General features: G+C 32.5%; 1 protein-coding gene across 50 annotated transcripts in view; it reads right to left on the reverse strand.

Annotated features, from left to right (window-relative positions):
- The window catches only part of ABI2 (abl interactor 2), a 100953-nt gene that overhangs the window by 40200 nt on the left and 39734 nt on the right, over positions 1-21019 (reverse strand). For 21 of the 50 annotated variants that reach the window (XM_033111757.1, XM_033111754.1, XM_033111772.1 and 18 more), the window contains exons 2-3: positions 16982-17149; positions 5026-5202 (exon numbers count right to left, since the gene is read on the reverse strand). In XM_033111757.1, the coding sequence (XP_032967648.1) occupies positions 5026-5202; positions 16982-17149 (345 nt within the window). Of the gene's footprint in view, positions 1-3460; positions 3479-5025; positions 5203-15619; positions 15720-16981; positions 17150-21019 lie in introns of those variants that run through there. The other 29 variants (XM_033111752.1, XM_033111750.1, XM_033111745.1 and 26 more) reach the window with 4 other exon arrangements.

A 21019-nucleotide genomic window follows, 5' to 3' on the forward strand; every position in this document is an offset into this window, starting at 1 on the left:
TGGAAGTGAAGTAGTGAGGATGGGCAGAAGGAAGCTGTGGTCAAACACCTCTGGGCCTTCATTCGCTGTCCAGTATTGTTCTCCATTAGTGACATCCAGGGCATAATTCTTTGGCTTCCTAGGGATCTCTATCCCTCTCGTTAGAGGATATACATATGTTCCTACTTCAGTTCTTATTGTTAGCAGGAAAAGGACCAGGAGATCCTCTGAGGGAAATCAAAGCTGAAATCAGGAACTCAAGTATGAATTTAGGAGAGAGGCAAAAATTTTAGTAAGTAGTAAGAAAAAAGTCTAAGGTGCCAAGAGTCCTAAAATAATTCAATACAGAGATACAGGAATAAGCGTTTAGGAGTGAGAGGAGAGAGAAGCAGGTAAAGAAAGAAGGAGAAGAAAGAACGAATAAAGTTGGGCAAACTTCTGTTTGATACTGAAAATAGTTTCTGACAACTGGACTTTGCCAAAATAGAACTGGTGGCTCACAACTGGAACTAGTAGGGAAAAACAAAGGTCTCCCACGGGCTGCTGTTATTATTGAGTTTTTCTTCCAAATGTTGTGTCAAATAAATGTTTAAGAGTGTCAAATAAATGCTCAGCTGTACCTGAAAGCTAAAAATGTGAGGAGCAATTTATCATCCTTCTGCAGAGAATGACAAACACCTTTTGTTAAAGATCACACTCAAGTGAAAAACAGCACGGAGTTAAGTTATTTATCTCCAACATGCGAACCAGAATTTTCAAAAGTTGTTACAGTCTTAACATGTTAGTTGTAAAATAAAATCTTAACCCCACCTCATTAATTACTTAGAATCTGCCTGCGAATGTTCAGCTGAAATACTATAATAGATCCTAACTCTTTACTATTTTTGATTAAACAAATATATTTATTTAAAAAGTAGTTAAGCTAAGTTTCATTAATGACAACTTTACTACTTTCAACAGAAAAATCCATTTCAACCACATCAGTAACAGGGTCTTAAAATTCTTTTTACTATTAAAATAGAGGGAAAGGGTACCCCCGTTCAAGGTACATTCTACTTTTATATGGCCTTAGGCATATATTGAAACCATTCCAATATGGTTTTCTATCCATTAGCTTTTGTACCTTTTTCTGTTTAAAAAAAATAATATTATTTTCAAAGGTCTTAAGAATTAAATCTACAATTTGTTATCCTCAGTTAATTGGAAAAAAAAATAACTCCAATTTCAGATGAAAAGAACCATTAAACACGTACATGGTGCATAAAATGTTAAAAATTCGACTTTTAAACATGGAGTTCTTTTCTGAGTCAAATCCCATGTGTCTGGTCCCAAAGAACCCACTTTGGTTAGAGTCCGTCTGAAAGGCATCCAAGTCTGATTGCAATGGGAGCAAGAGAGAGCTCAAGAGAGCTGAGGAGAAAATCAAAGTAGTAGATCATCCTATCAAAGATCAGCAGGCTTCTAGTGCATTAGATACAATCCATAGGTCTCCAAGAAGCTCAGGTGGAAATTCATTGGACTAGTTTATTTATTATTTGCAGTCCCTTCTGACTTTAACATTTTTTTATTTCTTCCTTTCTACCCTAACATTTTTCTTACTCTACCTTAATATATTCAATTATTCTATTAACCACCCTTCCAAACCCATTAACATTTTATTATCAGCATAAAAGGAGAAATGATTTACTACTATATGCTGAATTTTTTTCACTCTACTTTGTTCTTATTCAAAATTATAATTTGTTTTTATTATTAAATGTTTTTATTATTAAATCTACTTTGTTTTTATTCAAAATTATTAACTATGTGTTACAAGTTTATAGATAAGACAGACATATTCACAAAGAAAAATAGGAAGGAAAGACAGAGCACTGGAGCATTCTAGTTTCTAGGATGAACTCGGTACTCTTGTCACTCTGTCAGCTCTACTCAGATATGATCGAAACAGCTATATAGAGCCACTGTACTAAGGAGCAAAGAGCAGAGATGTTAAGGAATCGTATCCAAGTGTGATGTCTCCTTATTAGATCTTTCCTTCAAGGAGTCTCTCATTTCCCACTCATTTTGTCCTATCTCCCACATGGAACAGATCATGAACCCAGGAGGGTCAAGAAGGAATCATAGGAGGGTTTGGAGGAAACGAGCATAACATAGTACGTTAGGCAAGCTGGTCTAAACTTCAGGAGAAAAGAATTGGCCCATTTCTGTGTTTTTCCTTCCGTTAATCTTTCTGTGTACTTTTATCCTGTTGGAGGTTAACACATGAACAGTCAAAATTTGGATGTAGACTTTAGAGGAAAAGAGCCAAGGTAGCCACACCCTGCTCTGGGTCTAGTCCTACTTTATGCAAAAGGAATCTCCTCACAATTCCATATGCCTCAGTCACCAAAACTAAGGGTTTGGGGCCAACACCCTAATCAGTAACACAAGTGCATCTGCCTGGGCTTCTCTAGTCAAATCTCTACTATATCTACTGATGTTTCTGTGGCATGGTTAGCAGCTAGTTAATGATTCAGATCTGTTGTCTTCTTGTTATCACTTTCTATACTAAGGATATGGTAAATAACTGGGTTTTAGAAAGAAAGAATAGGTATTTGAAAAGAAATTATAAAATTCAGCTAAGAAAAAAACCAAAAAGGAAATGTAACATTCTATTTGACAGGCTTCTTGAATATACTTGAATGTCTTTTACCATTAATCCTCAAAATACTAAAATGTTACTGAAACAAATAACAAAAGGAAGTATTTCTCTAATTCTTAACTTGTATTTTGTTAAACACTATCATGAGCTTTTGATGTTTTGGGTATAATTCTCAGGTTGGAAAACTCTTAAAGTGATTTTATATTGAAACATATGTTTTATATAGCAATTTGAGAAAAAAGATTAATTTTATTTTTTTCCTAAGTACATGATACTGCAACTTAAAAAAACCCCGTAACACTGAATATTATCTGCTTCTCAATTTCTTTACATTGAATATAAGTCAAAAGATAATGACACATTGGCCACAGGGTATATAAAGCACACCATTTATAGAATAAAAAGGCTATTACACAGGGGGAGTGTTAAATGAAGCACATTAGTTGGCCCTCCAATCCATAACAAAATTTCTACATTTACAAAATCCAGCTAATTTTATTTTATAATGACATTTCATGATAAGGTAACTTACATTTCAGTTTCACAAAATATATTAACATTGCAAAATAACCATGTATTCAATAAATATTTGCTAAGCACCTAATGTGTACTTGGGCACTGTTCTAGGCACAGAAGATAGGATAATGACCGAACAGACAAAATAACTGCCCTCATGATGAAACATGAAGATACCACAAAGTTGCATAACAAAAATAAATAAATAAAAAGAGGAATTATTTGTCAGCTTTAAAAGGCCAAGTGCCAAATATCTCTTCACTCCCCATATGTAATAATCTACATAAGAACAAAGAATGGAAATCCAGCCCTGGAATCTCTTACCTTAAATCTAAGCAACCACTTAATGCATAAATGGAGCAAATAAAAGAGGTAAGGAAAAAAAGCATTGAAAAGTTAGTTGGAACTTCAGGATGTGAAGAGAAAGGAAAAAACAAAGAAAAACAAGTTAAGCATTCAGCATTAAAAAATAATGTTTCAGTAGATCATAGAAAGAGTGGTTAAAGCAGAATGTGTCATGAACAAGAGTTTTTTTGATGAAATTATATGATACTGTTTTATTCAAAAACTTAACTTTATTAAAGATTTCTTCAAATTAGTGACTCCTAAACACTAAAAGCCCAAACAATGACAGGGACTACAGAGTCCCAGAAGAATAACATTTTACTTGAGAATTAAATAAGAATTGGAGTGGGGGAATCACCTTTTATTATATAAGTGGGCAAGCACAAATATGATATTTTATATCCTAAATGCCTTTTTTTCATTAGATTCTGGCAGTCCCCTAAAATTTTCTACTAGCAGATGTTAGCCTTGTATAGATCTCAAAAGATTTTCCCAAGTTAGAATAAATTTCAGTTATTAATTATATACCCAATTACACATCTTAATTTAACATACTCTAATTAGTATAGTAACCTAAATGAATACAGGTGTCAATTATAAGATTAAGTATCAAATTCCAGGTAATAGTGCCTATTATCAACTTTCTGAGGAAGAAAAAAGTTTTTTAAAATTCACACTATATTTTCTTTCACCTAGATCTACATTAAATTTAGATTTAATTGATTTCTATCCATACTAGTACAGGGCATTTTTTAAATTTAAATTTGCTTATAGAGTCATAAATAACTGCATAAACTATACAGTTTCACTTACAAGCATATATATATTTATTCAAAGTCACATTTGATAAGTCATTCTCTTTCAAATCACTGATGAGATGCAAACTTTAAATACTACTTAGCTAAAACTCTGAATAGTTTCTTAAGTGCAAACACCAATTTAAATAAAATTTATATGCTCCTCAAGTTTTGAGTATGGTACTTTGTATTATATAGCAGGCACTCAAATACATTTTAGAAAATAGCCGAAATATATAATGGTTATATATTCAAAAACAGTGGAAATATTAATTACTATTGTCTGCATTATTCTCACCTAAAATATTAAGATAAAATTATTTCAGAAAAATTCAAAGTACGTGTTTGCTTATTTATGTTCTTTCTGAAAACTAATGTCCAAAGTTTGCTGATAAATTTTTGAGATAAGGTAAATACTTATTAACATACTGAATAATTTTTTAATCAGTCATATTAAATCATTAGAAGATTAGAAAGATTACACAACACTATTTACCAGGTCTATATGAGGTATTATCATAACTGATTAAGCAAATATAATTCATTCAAAGATAATTATTTAAAACTTGAGAACAGAGCACTAAGAAGCAAGAAAGATAAAACAGTTATAGTAGTAAAGAATCTTCAGAACCACAACTGAGCCAAGACTTAGTTCTCTAGAAAAGGAAAGATAAAAGCTAAATTTTCTAAAGAGTTAGTTCAATTATGGGCTATTGTTTTAAAAAGCTTGACAAAAATTATACTTACCTTTACTCCATGTCCAATATCATCTAGAATTGTATAGTCAATAGGTTTTCTAATATAACGAACCGGTCGTTCAAGGTTGGCTGGAGCAATAATCTTATGTGTCCTTGAAGTGTTTTTGTTGGTAGTTAAAATACCAATTTCTCTTCTTGCAACTTTCTCTTTATGAATATCAACAGTCTGCAAAAATATAAACACAACACAAAAATGTATATAATGTATATAATGTATATAATGCTCATAATATCCAGAAAAATCAAGGTATAAGTGCTCAGAGATTTAACACCATTATTCAGATTCTTAACCACAATTGCTAAATTCTCTCCTTTTTGGACCAATATTGACTTTCTCCATTTTTAGGCTAAAGTAAGGGTTGGCAAACCATGGCTGGCAGACCAAATGTGGCCTACCATCTGTTTTTTACAATTCAAAAGCTAAGAGTGGTTGAAAAAAGTCAAAAGAAAAATAATGTCATGACATATAAAAATTATGTGGAATTCAAATTTCAGTTTCCATAAATAAAATTTTATTGGAATCCAGCCATTCTACTTGCTTACGTAGTTTCACGCTACAGTGGCATAGATGAGTAGTTCTAACGAAGACCTTACGGCCTGCAAAGCCTGAAATATTTGTTAGCTGGCCCTTTACAGAAAAAGTCTGCCAACCCTGGGTTAAAGCATAATATTTTTCCCTCTCTCAAGATTTAGCCCAATATGATTATGAGAACCCCAGTGATTAATCTGTTTACATTTAACAATAAACTATTAGTATCACTTATTAGTGTTTAAAGACATTTTTATTTAAAAAAAGAGGCCTAAAATATAAATACAATGTTAAAAAAATAAGTCATTTTTTACAAAAAACTTTTGTTTGCTTAGGTGAAACTGCTTATCTTTTATAATGATACAACGCTTGTAAAATATTTCATCAATTTTATTTCATTGATTAAATGTTCTCATAGGTTCTGTTATGTTTTTACTCACAGCCTTCTATTTGCTAGTAGAGGGGGAATTTATCCACACACACAGATAATTAATGTACTAAAACACCATTTTTCATACTGCAGGTTATAATTTAGTGAGATGGGAGCAGCAGTAATCTTAAATGAAATAAAACAGAAATATATGCACAAAAAGACTGCATATGCACACAGGAAGATAAGTATTGTTTCTTGAAACATTTATTTGTTATATATATAAAGATATGTATATCTTTATGTATATCAAGATGAATTGTGTACTGGATGCAATGTAAAACGTATTTTTTTCTGTGGGATGCAGTCAAACAGTTTGAAAAATACTTCACTAAAATTGTTCACATCTCTTACCATCATTTCTGGCTCAAATAGCAAGTAAAAGACACTTCTGCTAATTCCGTCACAGTCCTACTTTAATTTCTCCTTTCTAAAAGAAGAACCAGGTAATAACATACAAGTGGAAAGAAATGATGATAACCATCATGACATTATTAAAAACCACTTTAAGAAATCTGAAAGCTGGTGGTTTATCCTAAACTACCTAAAGTATGAAAGGAACTTGAAACAAATTCAAAGCCTATTTCAACCAAGACATCTTAAAAGCAACAGAATCTATAAGCTTCAGAACTAATATCTAAATAAAACATCAAATCAAAGACTGTCTGAGGTAATGAACTAATCATTTTAAGTATTTCTTTTTAAAACAAAAATAATCTGAGCTTTTTCTGTGCATGTTAGGTAAATTAAGAAGTCTGTTTTCTTTTTCAAATACTTGGGAGAGCTGTGACCAAAAAAAAGTTTACATATTAATCTCATCTTGAATAATTTTTAATGAGTCATCCTGAATCATTAAAAATATGGGATAGGAAGATTTCATACTTATCAAGTACGCTACAAAATAAACAAAAACCATACAAAATATGCACTTTCTCTATAGCTGGTCTCTGTCATATCAATAAAAGAAAATTTATCAGAGTATGTAATCCTCTTGAGACATTGTTTCTACTCTGCTCAGTTTTTAGAAATGTAATTGTCTAATTCAGAAATAAAACCATAAGAATGCAAACCCAAACAACTATAATAGAATTCTTAAGCTCATGGAAAATTGGAACTTCAATTTCAAATTTTCATCCTAGAAATATTAATAAATCTCTGGAGAATGAAAAGAAGGGAGCAACTTTCCACTTATTATTTGTACCAATATAGTTATATTTTATAATAAGCACACATTTTTAAAATGCTTGAAAAAATTGAGACTTAAAGCATTAAAACATTTGGTCATACCTGGAGCCTGGGGGCACTTACGTACTTACTTATATGTTCTCTTTATATGCACACATACACACAGCCCACAGACCATTTCAGTAAGAATAAAAGGAAGACCAAAGGAAAGGAAAAGATTACAGAACTATAAGCCTAAATAAGGGATAGTTACTATATAATAGGACATAAAATTGGGCTCTTAGTTTCCTGGAAGAGAAGGCAAAATAGAAATATAATGAGTTACAAGGAAATATATCCCCTCATTAGGAAAGTGAGAATTTTCTCAACACTAAACTCTAAGAGGAATTGGTTGAAGGAATTATGAGGAGAAAAATGTTCTTTACTGCTTCTTCTATTAATTATCAGTAAGAACAAAAGGCATACAAGGTCTGACAAGTTCGGGAACTTGTTGTAATGATGTTGCTAGCCTTTTCTGATATCAGAGGGATTACTCATTATGAATTTGTACCAACTGGACAGTTAACCAAGTTTACTATTTGGAAGTGCTGAAAAGGCTGAATGAAAAAGTTAGATGACCTGAACTTTTCACCAACAGTTCATGCCTCTTGCATGACGACAATGCACCAGCTCACACGGCACTGTCTGTGAGGGAGTTTTTAGCCAGTAAACAAACAACTAACTGTATTGGAAGACCCTCCTTACTCACTTGATCTGGCCCCCAGTGACTTCTTTCTAAGGACTAATTCACAGGTCCCTTAAATTATGAACTCTCAAATATGAACTGTTTCCAAACTTTTTTGGAACTGTTTCCAATGCTTTTTTACAAGCATTGACTCAAGATTAATGCCTCTAGTGACTGCCTAAATTTAGATGTTTGGTGTCATTAACTTTTTAAAAACATCTACAGTAATGAAAATAATATCTGATTAAGAAAATTGGAATATAATTTGTATTCTTGCCTTCTCACTACCGTATTGGTTTGAACCATAGGAGTTCCTGTGGACAGAAGCAAATATACCTTCAGAATAGCTATGGTTTTATTTGGAGTCTGAATAATAACTTAATGGAGAACAATACATCTACTCCATAAATAAAGAAGAGAAAATTTGATCCAGAAGTTTTCTGAAGTTTTCAGCAAACACCTACTTCAAATTTTTCAAAGTTTTCTCTTGTGGAAAATATAATCATATTCAAATTAGACAGTAATATGATGAACACTATCCATATACCTAAAATCCAGCTTTAACATTCATGAACTCACAGCCAATTGTCAGTTTTAAAAGAATTTTTGTAAAGCTCCCACAAAGTATTTTTAAATTAAAAAATATGGCTACTATGTTTTACCTAAATCAAATTCATAGCTTTCAGTAATTACCACTGCTTTTGCCTTCATGATGTTCTTTGACATTACAATGCTAAAATGTATTAAGTTAAATTTTGGAAGTACAAGTTCAACATTGATACTTAGGAAGAATTTTAATTCAACATTGATACTTAGGAAGAATTTTAATAAGAAGAAAACTATTTGAAATTTATCGTGGTTTTCGAAAATTACTACAGGCATACCTTGGTTTGCCTGTTTGAACTTAGCTTTCCTGTGGTTCACAGATGTTGCATATTTTTTCACAAATTGAAAGCAAGACCGTACACCAGCAAAAAGATGACAACTCACTTTATTGCAGTGATCTGGGACCGAAATTATAGTATCTCCAAGATATGCATGTAGTTATATGACAATAAACTTTTATTTAGAAGAGGCTCAATAGCAGCACTCACCTGTAGCAAGTAAAAAATGCGCTTAGCTAGCAAAGACCAAAACTAATGCAAGTACACTGCTATTAATATTTTATTGTTTGCTACCTGTTAACCAAAAAACACACCAAGTAATATCACTGCAACTGTGCAGGACTTAAACATCTATTGTTATTAATAGATTCTTATTAATTTGTTTCCTTCTTAACTGCTATTGCCAAGCTGGTCTTGCATGCTGCAGGCTCCCCCCATGACACTTCAGCCACGCAGTGCCAAACCCAGGCTTCCCTAGGATACCTCTTACTATCTTGAGATAATCATACCGACTCCCAGTTCCCTTGCAAGCCTGAGCCCCGCTCCCACATCTCCATCAGGGACCCAAGCACATGCTCAGGCCACAGCAGACAGGAAGGTACTGTATAAAGTATTTAGTATTAGGATTATCCATGCATTGTTGTTTCCCATTACCACAGATAATCGAGAGTTGACTGTACTGGATAGCACTACCTCAGTTAGCTGCCCATCAGTGTGGGAAAACATCTGCAATCAAACAGTTACAGTGGATTAACTCAACTAAGTAGGGTGTTTTTAAGTATGTCTCAATTTCTTCATTAGTAAGATAATGTTTCAAATAAGTATTTAATTATTCAAATACAATATGCTTTAATTAATTCATCTTTCATAAAACAAATTAGTTACTAACAAACTGAATGGGTAATTTTCAGCTATTCACTTTTTTAAATGATATAAACCATCCATCTGTAATTAAGAACTCTGTAAATCCTACTTTTTATGCATAATTACATACTGATAACCTTTAATGAGATTTCCTTAATTTAAATATGGGAATTTTTAAACATGGATGTGTGTGTGTGTGCGCACGTGTGCACGCACACACACACACATACACACATACCAAAGGGCCAAAAAAATGTACACACATTTTAAGAAAGGAAAACCGTATTAAAATTGTAATACTCAATACATACTGATAACAAAAGTCACGTTTGGCTTCTGCAACGACAAGAGGTGCTCAAAGTGGTTACCATTAGCGTCCAGACACTTCTGATTATGGCAAACTACTGCTTGAGCAACGTTGACCAAAGTGTCCACTTCTATACATTTTATTTTGGTATCCCTGGCATATACATACATGTGTAAGTATATGTACATACACACACGTATATATATGTTTATAGACACATATATGTATATACTATATGATTATACCATGTTTCCCCGAATATAAGAGCTAGCCGGACCATCAGCTCTAATGCATCTTTTGGAGCAAAAATTAATAGAACACCCGCTTTTATTTTACTATAAGACCGGGTCTATGATACATGATATAATGTGATATGACATATGATATGATATACGTATGATACCGGGTTTTATATTAATTTTCGCTCCAAAAGACGCATTAGAGCTGATTGTCCAGCTAGGTCTTATTTTCAGGGAAACACGGTAGACATATATATGTAAAGTTTTTTTAAAAAAAAAATTATCTTAGATGCTGAGTTCTTCTTCCAGTCTTTTAGTACCTAACTAACCCTCAGGAAGAATTACTTCCATTCTATTTTATAATCATTCCTTTCTATCTCCTCTAGTTGCTACTTAACTACTTCAACTCCTGGCCCAACAAATTCTAGTCAGCCCTTGGGAGGATGGGAGGAACACTACTTTTAAAGTTCTTTATATTGCCTTTTGAGCTTTCTTGATTTTCTTGTAAGCCATGATGAACTGAATGCAGTACAGTTTTTAATAGTTGAGAGAAGAGATGGGCCTGGCTTGGAAGAATTTTAGTTTACCAGTTTATAAGAATTTACTTTGAATAATGTTCCATAAATTTTTTTTTAAACTTACCAGAAATGGGCACAAAATCATAGACAAAGTAAATAGCATTCATCCTTACACATAATGCTATAATTACTTAAAAGTAGTTCTGTGCATTTACACAAGTATTCAGTGTAATTAAATGTTTGCTTTGATAACTACATTTCTTGAAAAATATTTACTGCTAATTTAACTCCTACTCTCAATTTGAAGATTAAAATTTTTCAGTTAGCTTTTTCAGTAATATGCTTCCAAAGAATTGATATGAGAACAGTAACAAAGCTAGAGATGGAATATCTTTGAAATTCACCACCCTTAAAATACCAAAAGTAATCCACATCAAGAACCTATGCTAATATAGGCATCCCTCAGAGATATTCCAGGTTCAGTTCCAGGCCATTGCAAAAAGCGAGTATCTCAACCAAGTGAGTGAAGAATTTGTTAGTTTCCCAGCACATGAGGAGCATTATGCCTAAAAAAAAATGTAAATACTTCAGTTAAAAAGAAATACTTTGCAAACTGGGGAATAAATATACAAACATAAGAACTTCTTTTCTTAAGCGGGTAAGATTAAAAGAGGTTAAAATTATATTTATTGATAAGCTCTTGGTCAGAAAAGTGCAGTAGAAGGTGCAGTAATTACCTGTGGTTTCCTTAGTGGCCTACTTGAGATGATTTTTTTAAACTGCTTAACTGTATTATTAGCTCATGATAAAAAGTAACTAGTCAAAATTTAAAGCATTCTGATCAAAATGGGTCTGCACATGCCTTCCAAAACCTTGCTGGTCACAGCCTGGAGGGAACTGCTTGCTGCACATTGGACACACCTTCCAGCGACTTTCAACATGTTCTTCAAATTTGTTCTGATCATAGCAGGGAGTGAACATTAATTCAGAGAGAAGACACTTTTTGTAAACATCAAAGCTGACACAAAGCAGAAGCCTGTTCCATGCCCAAGTAAATGCTTGCTCAGAGGATCAGGAGCAGTGGGCATATTCTCACCTTCTTTACTACCTTCAGGGTCTTCTAAACCATCAGGCCGACTAAGGTTTCCAGCAGGTTGGCTGCAGACATTATCTTGTCCCTAAGAGGGTACTCTGACAGGTGATCTTTGGATTTCATCTGGGTAAAAAGTACCATCTGCTCCACGTATTTTGTAGCTTATTTATTCCCCAGTTTGCAAAATTGTATGACTAAAGGAAACAGGGATTATTTTAATGTTACTGCACTGAAAAAACATGTATGTATATTTACAAGTGTAATAAACAAGTGTGTTATTTAGCAGAATATTTACAAGTTGGCTTTCTTGATTGAGCATGACTACTAAATATTATGTAACAAAAAAATGATCATTCTTGCAAAGTAATTCTTTGAATACAGAATTGCATAATTTAGCACATGAAATGATGGTTTTTTTAAACGCTTAGAAATGGAGCTATATGTAGAATGACATCATATGCTTGAAGTATAGCAACTAACTTTTTTCTATTTGAAATACCTGCTTAGGAACTAATGGGAGATGTATTTTGCTAATTTTATGGCTAAAATGTTTTAGAATAATCTGAATGATTATATTTAAGCCATCTTAAAGATGTATCTCTATCTAATGGGAAAATGGAACAACATATGTGAGTATAATTGTTTCATATTAAATATCAACTAAGCAGTGCTATTTGTGGCATAAAATCCCAGAAAATGTATCTGTATCTTCTTCACATTTTCTTGGTGAGAACATAATTTTGAAATAACATTCTCAGTAAGTGAAAATGTAATACGTAAACCCAGACCAATGTGTCTAAAGTTATATCTCTGCTGTGTATAGTACTCTCATTAACATTAAAGAGGACACACTTTTGGAGGTAAAACAAACAAACAAACAAACAAAACTTTACTGCTAAAAAATACCAGTAATCTGAGCCTGCTGGAAAAATGGCACCAATAGACTTGCTCGATGCAGCGTTACCACAAATCTTCAACTTGTGGGCGGGGAAAAAAGGCAATAAAGAGAAGGGTAATAAAATGAAATATGCCTGTACTTCTTTATGAATATGGTGAGTGCAGTAGAAATTAGTACACTACTCAGTATCATATTGTCCTTTTAGTACAAGAAAGTGTCTGATACTAAATATTTGTATCAAATTCTGTCTTATTTTTCAAAATGTTTGACATTTAGAAAATGGGTTATTACTTTTGGGTTATTTTTTGAAGTATTTCTTCCTAACACATAGTTGATACAGGCAATAGAATTCCCATCCTCAGATTCAAACTCAGAGAATTTGGGAAATAGTTTCAGTTACAGCACAGTGATAGGTGATTGAGGTCAGTGGGGCATAAACAGAGGTGAACAGCAGAATAGAAAGAGAATAAAGCAAATACAAATCAAGTACATTTTGGGGAATCTCAGAAGAATAAAGAATTCAAGATGGACAATAACTCAGAAATCATCTAATCAGTCATCATTTTACAGATGAGAAAACTGAAGTTCAAAGCCAAATGTCACAAGCCAGCAGAAGAACCAAAGTGAAATCTAGATCCCCTACCTTCCCCCTCTCAATCCTACTCAGTGTTCATTTTCACTAAAATGGAGAGAAGAGCTAGAGCACTAGAAGGATGAAAAGTAACAAGGTTATTATCCAAGAGAAAGGAAAAACATATTGATGAGGAAAGAAATCGAATACCTCAGCTATAACCCACTGGTCCTGACCACTCTACCAAACAATCCTCACAACTCTTGACACATACTACCATTCCAATAAACATGATCTTGTCTTTGACCTGACTGAACTTCCACTTCTTTGCTTCTTCAACTCAATCTCTTCTCCAAATTTTCCAAACCTAGGATTTTTGCCCAAATGGCAAAAAAATCTGGTCTCAAGGTATCTTAAGAATCTTCTGGCTCCCTCTAAAAACCTAATAATATTTTTAATAAAGCATAATAATAAAATCTAAGTACCAAACATTTGAGAGAACAGTATTTTAGAGCAAGGGCTTGCAAATTACAGCCTACATGCTAAATACGGTCTACAGCCTTTTATATGGCCCACAAGCTAAGAATAGTTTTTCCATTTTTAAATAGTTGTTTAAAAATATACACATACAAAAAACAATATGATACTGAGAACAAATGTGACACAGAAAACCTAAAATACTATCTGACCCTTTAGAGAAAAAGTTTGCTAACCCTTGCTTTAGAGTATTTACTGAGAATTTTTTTTATAAACAGAAAATATTTTCTTAAATTACAGAATAATCTTTCAGTATAAAGAGCATCAAATGGCTTTGATGTTCAACTGACTTTTAAAACAAAATACTCTACCTGTATATTAAACATAAATGAAAAACATGTCAATCCTTAAGGCAAATGCTAAAACATATATAAAAAATTTTTAAATTTACTCTTATTTCATAGATATAGTCTCCATCACCCATTTCTCCTATTCAACCCCTCATCCAACATACTACCTACCGTATTTCCCCGAAAATAAGACCTAGCCAGACAATCAGCTCTAATGCGTCTTTTGGAGCAAAAATTAATGTAAGACCCAGTCTTATTTTACTTTAAGACCAGGTATAATATATAATATAATATAATATAATATAATATAATATAATATAATATAATATAATATAATATAATACCAGGTCTTATTTTACTATAAGACCTGGTATAATATAATTAATATAATATAATACTGGGTCTTATTTTACTATAAGACCGGGTATAATATAATACTGGGTCTTATATAAGACCAGATCTTATTTTACTATATACCCGGTCTTATTTTACTATAAGACCGGGTCTTATATAAGACCAGGTATAATATAATATAATATAATTTCGGGTCTTATTTTACTATAAGACTGTGTATAATATAATACCGGGTCTCATTTTACTATAATATAAGATAGAATAGAATAGAACAGAACAGAACAGACCAGAACAGAACAGAATAGAATAGAATACCGGGTCTTATTTTACTGTAAGACTGGGTCTTATATAATATAATACCGACTCTTATATTAATTTTTGCTCCAAAAGACACATTAGAGCTGACTGTCCGGCTAGGTGTTATTTTTGGAGAAACATGGTATTTTGTATGAACTTAACAGCTGTTAGACAGTTGCAGATCCCTCACCTCTTCAGGTACTGTCCTCCAAACACTCAACCCTAAATGAAGATGGTTCAAGATGTTCTTAAAGCTCTGACTCAGGCCCCTATTAATCTCTATCCATTCATCAATCCTGTTTTTCACTTATTCCATTAGAATAGTTTTAAAATATAGTATTAATTAGACCATATTAAATATAAATTTATATGATACTTAAAAAAAATGTTGTCATTAAATGAATTAATATAAATACAACCTAGAGTAGACTTACTCACCTTCTTCCTTAAGGTTGCTACTCTTTCCTACCCAAGAATTACAGAATTCTAATCAGAAAATAGATGATTATCTTTCATTGTCATCTGCTTGTTGTCATCATCTACCCACACAATCTCTCCTCCTTTCTCCTACAAACGAATAAAAAGCTGTCCCTCCTTTTAGAAACACTAACATATTAAATTCTCTTCCGCGTTTGCACTTTTCTTCTTATTTTCCTTTTTGGGTCCTTAACTAAGACTTTAAGCATGCAAAAGTTTTAACTCTCAAGTATAAACTTTGAAATTCTGTACCAGATTATTAATTAATTAGCATCCCTCCTTCCATGGAAAACCAAGTTCATCTATTTAATCATTTAAAATGCCACATTATTTCCTCAAGGAGGTCTTTTCAGAATAAAATTTACCTCTCATTCATTAAAACTCACCAATTTTTTTGTTGTCCTTGCTGTCATTTGTTTTGTTTTTTAGTTTAAGAGACACAGCAATACAACTATACGATATCCATGAAGTTTATACAGGATGTGAAGAAACCCTTATATGGGATGTGAAGAAATCCAAATTCAGATTTAAGGTTAAATAACATTGAATTAAAACTTCCTCTAAATCAATCTGGATGAACATTTAACAGAAATATAAGGTATACCTCCCATATCTGATTAAATTATTTGGATTATAGTTGATCTAGTCATACAAATTAAACATCCCAAATTGAAAAATTGTTGGATTAGTCAATTTCAGAAGAGTCCTGAACTCTTAAGATTATAGAAAAAATATGTACATTATAAAACTTTTTTTTATTCCAGGAGAGTTCTAATCATTTAGGTAGAGTATTAAATCATTTAAAAAGAGTATTAAATACTACCCAGTTACTCAAATGATGAGAGTGCTAAAATAGAAAAGTTCTAAAGATATCATCAAAGAAGCAGACAGATCAAAACATTTACTGTTTTAATGTTTTTAAAATTGCATTTTGTAATTATAAATCGGTTTTTCATTGCAGCATTATTTACAACAGCCACTAATATAGGAATAGTTAGGAAAGCTATGACATATACATGCAACCTGATGCAGCCACTGAAAATGTTTATGAAGAGCTTATAACATCATGGAAAGATGTCTGTTGTAGTAGTAAGTTAAAAGAGCAGAACCCAAAATTCTATACTTAACATAATCACAGCTACATTTTAAAAACTACAAGAAAAAAGTTTTTGGAAAAAATATATCAAAAGAGTAATAGTGAAAAATTTGAGTAGTGGGGAAAGGGTTTCCTTTTTTCTGATTTTTCTATATACTCATGAACATGACTTTTACAATAGAAATTAGTATAGCATTAATTTTTTTAAGTTCTATATAAAAATAATTTAATAAGGTAACTTAGATTAACCTTTCTGTTATTATGGTATGGTACCATCCTGGTATACAAAAATCCTACCAACAGGAAAAAAAATGTAAACAAGTCATCAAGTAAACACATTTGTATTTTTAAAAAGATAAAGAAGTATGAAATTTGGTACAAGTTGGAAGAAACGACAAATTTTTACCTCAAGACTGATTATTTTAACATGACAACTGGGTTTTAATAGAAACCACTAAAGTTTACTTCCCTATCAAAATCAGAGAAGATAATCACTCCACTAAAAGACAGAATCAAAAAACATGCATTTTGAAATACTTAGATTGTACTTTCCAAATCATATTAGCTCACATAATAAAGGCTGCCAGCAGTACAGATGGCCTGTTTACTAAGCGCTCCTCAGAGACAAAGTAGGAAAATAGTGTGGTCTCACTTGTGAAATATGATTGATTGACGATTCCATCCTTCGTAGCTGGGATGCCTGGATATCCAGCATCTGCAGGACATTGTTGGCCAACGTATTTATCAGATAGGCAACACTTGCTAAGGACTGGGTGGTGTAGGCTTTGGTTTCTTCTAGGGCTCTCTGCTTATCTGCTGACTAGGAAAAAAAAAAAAAAAAACCACCATTAATTCAAAAATAACCCGTTCTATCAATCTAACCTACAAAAATACTCATCAAAACCATTCTGTTGCTGAATTTACACACACTAGCTAAAACTGTTCCGAAAACTAATTATGTAAAAACCCAACAAGCGAGTTCACTAATATTCTCATGTTGAATAGATATATCTTTGTACAGATACAAATAAAATCCTTAAGGCATTATTTAAAAAGTGAGATCCAATGGATATTTTAAGCAATGGCAGCAAGTACATACCATACCTTCTCAAAGTCACTGTTGGGAAAGGTAGCGTGATTTGAATGTATAAATTCTGGCCTACTTTATTCTACTTTCCTGTATTTGTCCTTTCCTTCCATTTTAATATGGGAGATGTGGTTATAATGTAATGTCTGATTAAAGTAATTATAATATGATAATAATAATAAAAATGACAAAGTAAATAAAATGGCAATAATCATGACAAAATAAAAATAATGGAAGAACCCTTTCTTCACAAGCATTTTAAGTGTTATAATCCTATGGTACCTAACTTGGGCAAGTGTTATAAACTCTACTTGAAAAATAGAAAGCACAATAAAAGTGATTTATTTCCAAGGTCACAATGAAAAGCAATGGTAAGGGCACACATGCTAAGCTGCTAACTGCCAAACACCATCTTTTTGACCTAGTTCTGTAAAAAAAAAACTGCAGTTCTGTACGTAGAAGGTTCAGTAGAAAATATGCAAGTCTCTGAACCAGAAACTTTTTATCTGAATGTCAGCTGTACTATTTACTACAATATGTCAACTTGGACAAGAGTCAGTTTCTCAATTTCCTCAATTACAAAGCAAGGAAATGAATCTCTGTATCAACCATTCTAAGTACCATGTTTCCCCGAAAAAAAGACCTAACTGGAAAATAAGCCCTAGCATGATTTTTCAGGAGGACATCCCCTGAATATAAACCCTAATGCGTTTTTTGGAGCAAAACTTAATATAAGACCCGGTCTTATTTTTAGGGAAACACGGTAGTTGTGAACCTCAGATAAGATAATGGATAATAAAAACCACTTTCTAAAACTACAAATCAATGGTCACTAACTGTTCAAAGTCCATTATGTCCCACCCTCTTCTCTCCCTCACACTGTAGGAGTCAGAATCAACAACCCCATATACAAGTTTTTCCAGCGGGGAGAAAAATTCTTTGGACGAAGCAGCAGTTAATAAAATAACCAAATGATACTATTTTAACTTGAAAAAAGTTAAGAATCACTGTGCTAATTTTCTTTTTCTTTTCATTTAAATCTGTAGTAATCTCAATCTTATCAATGCTTAAATTGACACGAACTGAAAACAAATTTGGTCAAAAATAAATACTTTCAAAAACCATTTTACAGACTTCCAGATTCTGGTTATGCATGTAGGGCGCTTGGAAGTTGACACATCATCCAAACAAACAAAAAGCTGAACACACTGGAAAATTCAACAACTTTTCTTGAATTTACAGTAGAAAACAGTAAGTCATTAACACATTTCAAACATTACTCTAAATCAGAGTATTTCTTATACAGAATAACCCAAAATTAAAACACTTAGATAATTTATTAATATGTTTCACAGGATCAAGGGGATGGCTATCTGGGCAGATATAATTATTTCCAATGTATCCCTTTTTATATTGACAGTACTTGAGATTGTTTGAAAAACAAATATTATTAATATTAATCACTTTATGCTATGCCTTTATTCCTAGTGTGCACGTGAAATCATGTGGCTGATTGTTGTTGCATCAAAGATATGAGAGGCCCTTATGTTAGGTGGGCTTCATGTATATTTACTGTTCCATGAAATATTAAAGACCCTATAATGTAAAATGTATAAAGCACATCTAAATGGAGATGCTATTTGTGGTTGACTTATAACAGTGATGTAATTCACATCATGAAGCAGGTGTTCTGGGCATCACTCTTCATTTAAAGTAAAACAGAGGAACATTCTGAATTTTACAAATAAAATCTTACACCAATTTCTTCAAATTGCTCTTTAAAGGAAAAAAACCTGGCAGCCCATTACAATCTTGACGTATCTTCATAACAACAATTGTTATAAGTCAAAAATGTTAGTTAATGTGGTTGAAACAAAGAAATCTTCACAGGTACCAGAGAAGAGTATCGCTGACTCTTTTCTAAATGGGCATACATTTATTATACATCCACATTTACTAAATAATTAGCCTCAGCCTTGAAAACTATAGAAAGGACAACTCTCAGATTATATCAGAAGAATAAGAATGATTCTTGATTGCTTGTAATCTGTGTTTTGACAGGGGACAGACAGTGAATTTTGAAATGCTTTACTTAGACTATGCATGAACTTAATTAATAAACGGAATGGTTTTTAACATGTTAAAAGAAAAAAAAACACCCTATTCTTGGGTCCCTAAGAGAAGGGAGGATACAGGGAAGGTTTACATATGACATAATCATCTATGTAGAAAATCCAAAAGTAGTGACCAAAAAAACTGGAACTAGTAAGAAATTACAGCAAGATTGCAGGATACAAGTTTATTATACAAAAGTCAACTGCTTTCCCATACACCGGCAATAAGCAAGTTTGACATTAAAAACCCCAACATATATAAAATACTTAGGTACAAATCTAACAAAATATGTAAAAGATCTATATGAGGAACACTACAAAACTCTGATGAATTAAATCAAGAACTAAATAAACAGTCCATGTTCATGAAAAGGAAGACTCAATTTGACATTGTCAAGATATCCATTCTTCTCAAATTGAAATACAGATGCAGTGCAATCCCAACCAAAATACCACCAAGTTATTCTGTGGGTATCAACAAACTGATTCTAAAGTTTATAAAGAGATGGGAAAGACCCAGAATAACCAGTACATTATTGAAGGAAAAGAAAAACACATTACTGGAAGACTAACACTACCCGACTTCAAGACTCACTATAAAGCTACAGTAATCAAGACAGTGTGATACTGATGAAAGAAGACCAAAAGGTCAATGGAAAAGAACAGAGAGCTCAGAAATATACCTACATAAATATAATCAACTGATCTTTGACAAAACAGCAAAGGCAAAATGAAATGGAGCAAAGACAGTCTTTTTCAACTCATGGTGCTGGAACGACTGGACATACACATGCAAAACAATGAATCTAAACACAGACCTGAAACTCGTCACAAAAATTAATTCAAAGTGAATCACAGACCTAAAAGTTAAGTGCAAAACTATAAAACTCCTAGAAGACAGGGAAAAAATCCTAGGTGACCTTGGGTATGACAATGACTTTTGAGATACAACATCAAAGTCATGACCCATGAAAGAAATAATTGATAAACTGGACTCCTTATAAACTTCTGCTCTGCAAAAGACAATGTCAAGAGAACTGAGAACACAAGCCACAGACTGGGAGAAAATATTTGTGATAGACACATCTGATAAAGGACTATTAACCAAAATCTACAAAGAACTCTTAAAAAATCAATAATAAGAAAAGAAACAATTAAAATATAGGCCAAAGACCTTCACAGACACCTCGTCAAAGAAGATATACAGATGACAAATAAGCATATGAAAAGATACTCTACATCCTATGTCATCAGGAAAATGCACATTAAAACGAGACATTACTACAAACCTATTAGAGGGGCCAAAATCCAGAACACTGACAACACTAAGTGTGATGTGGATGTGGAGCGACAGGAGCTCTCACTCATTGCTGGTGGGAATGAAAAATGATACAGCCACTTGGCAATTTCTCAAAAAAATTAATTATACTCTTACCATATGATCCAGTAATCATGCTCCTTGATATTTACCCAAAGCAGTTGGAAATTT

The sequence above is a fragment of the Rhinolophus ferrumequinum genome, chromosome 8 (genome assembly GCF_004115265.2).
Source record: "Rhinolophus ferrumequinum isolate MPI-CBG mRhiFer1 chromosome 8, mRhiFer1_v1.p, whole genome shotgun sequence".
NCBI classification, from domain to species: domain Eukaryota; kingdom Metazoa; phylum Chordata; class Mammalia; order Chiroptera; family Rhinolophidae; genus Rhinolophus; species Rhinolophus ferrumequinum.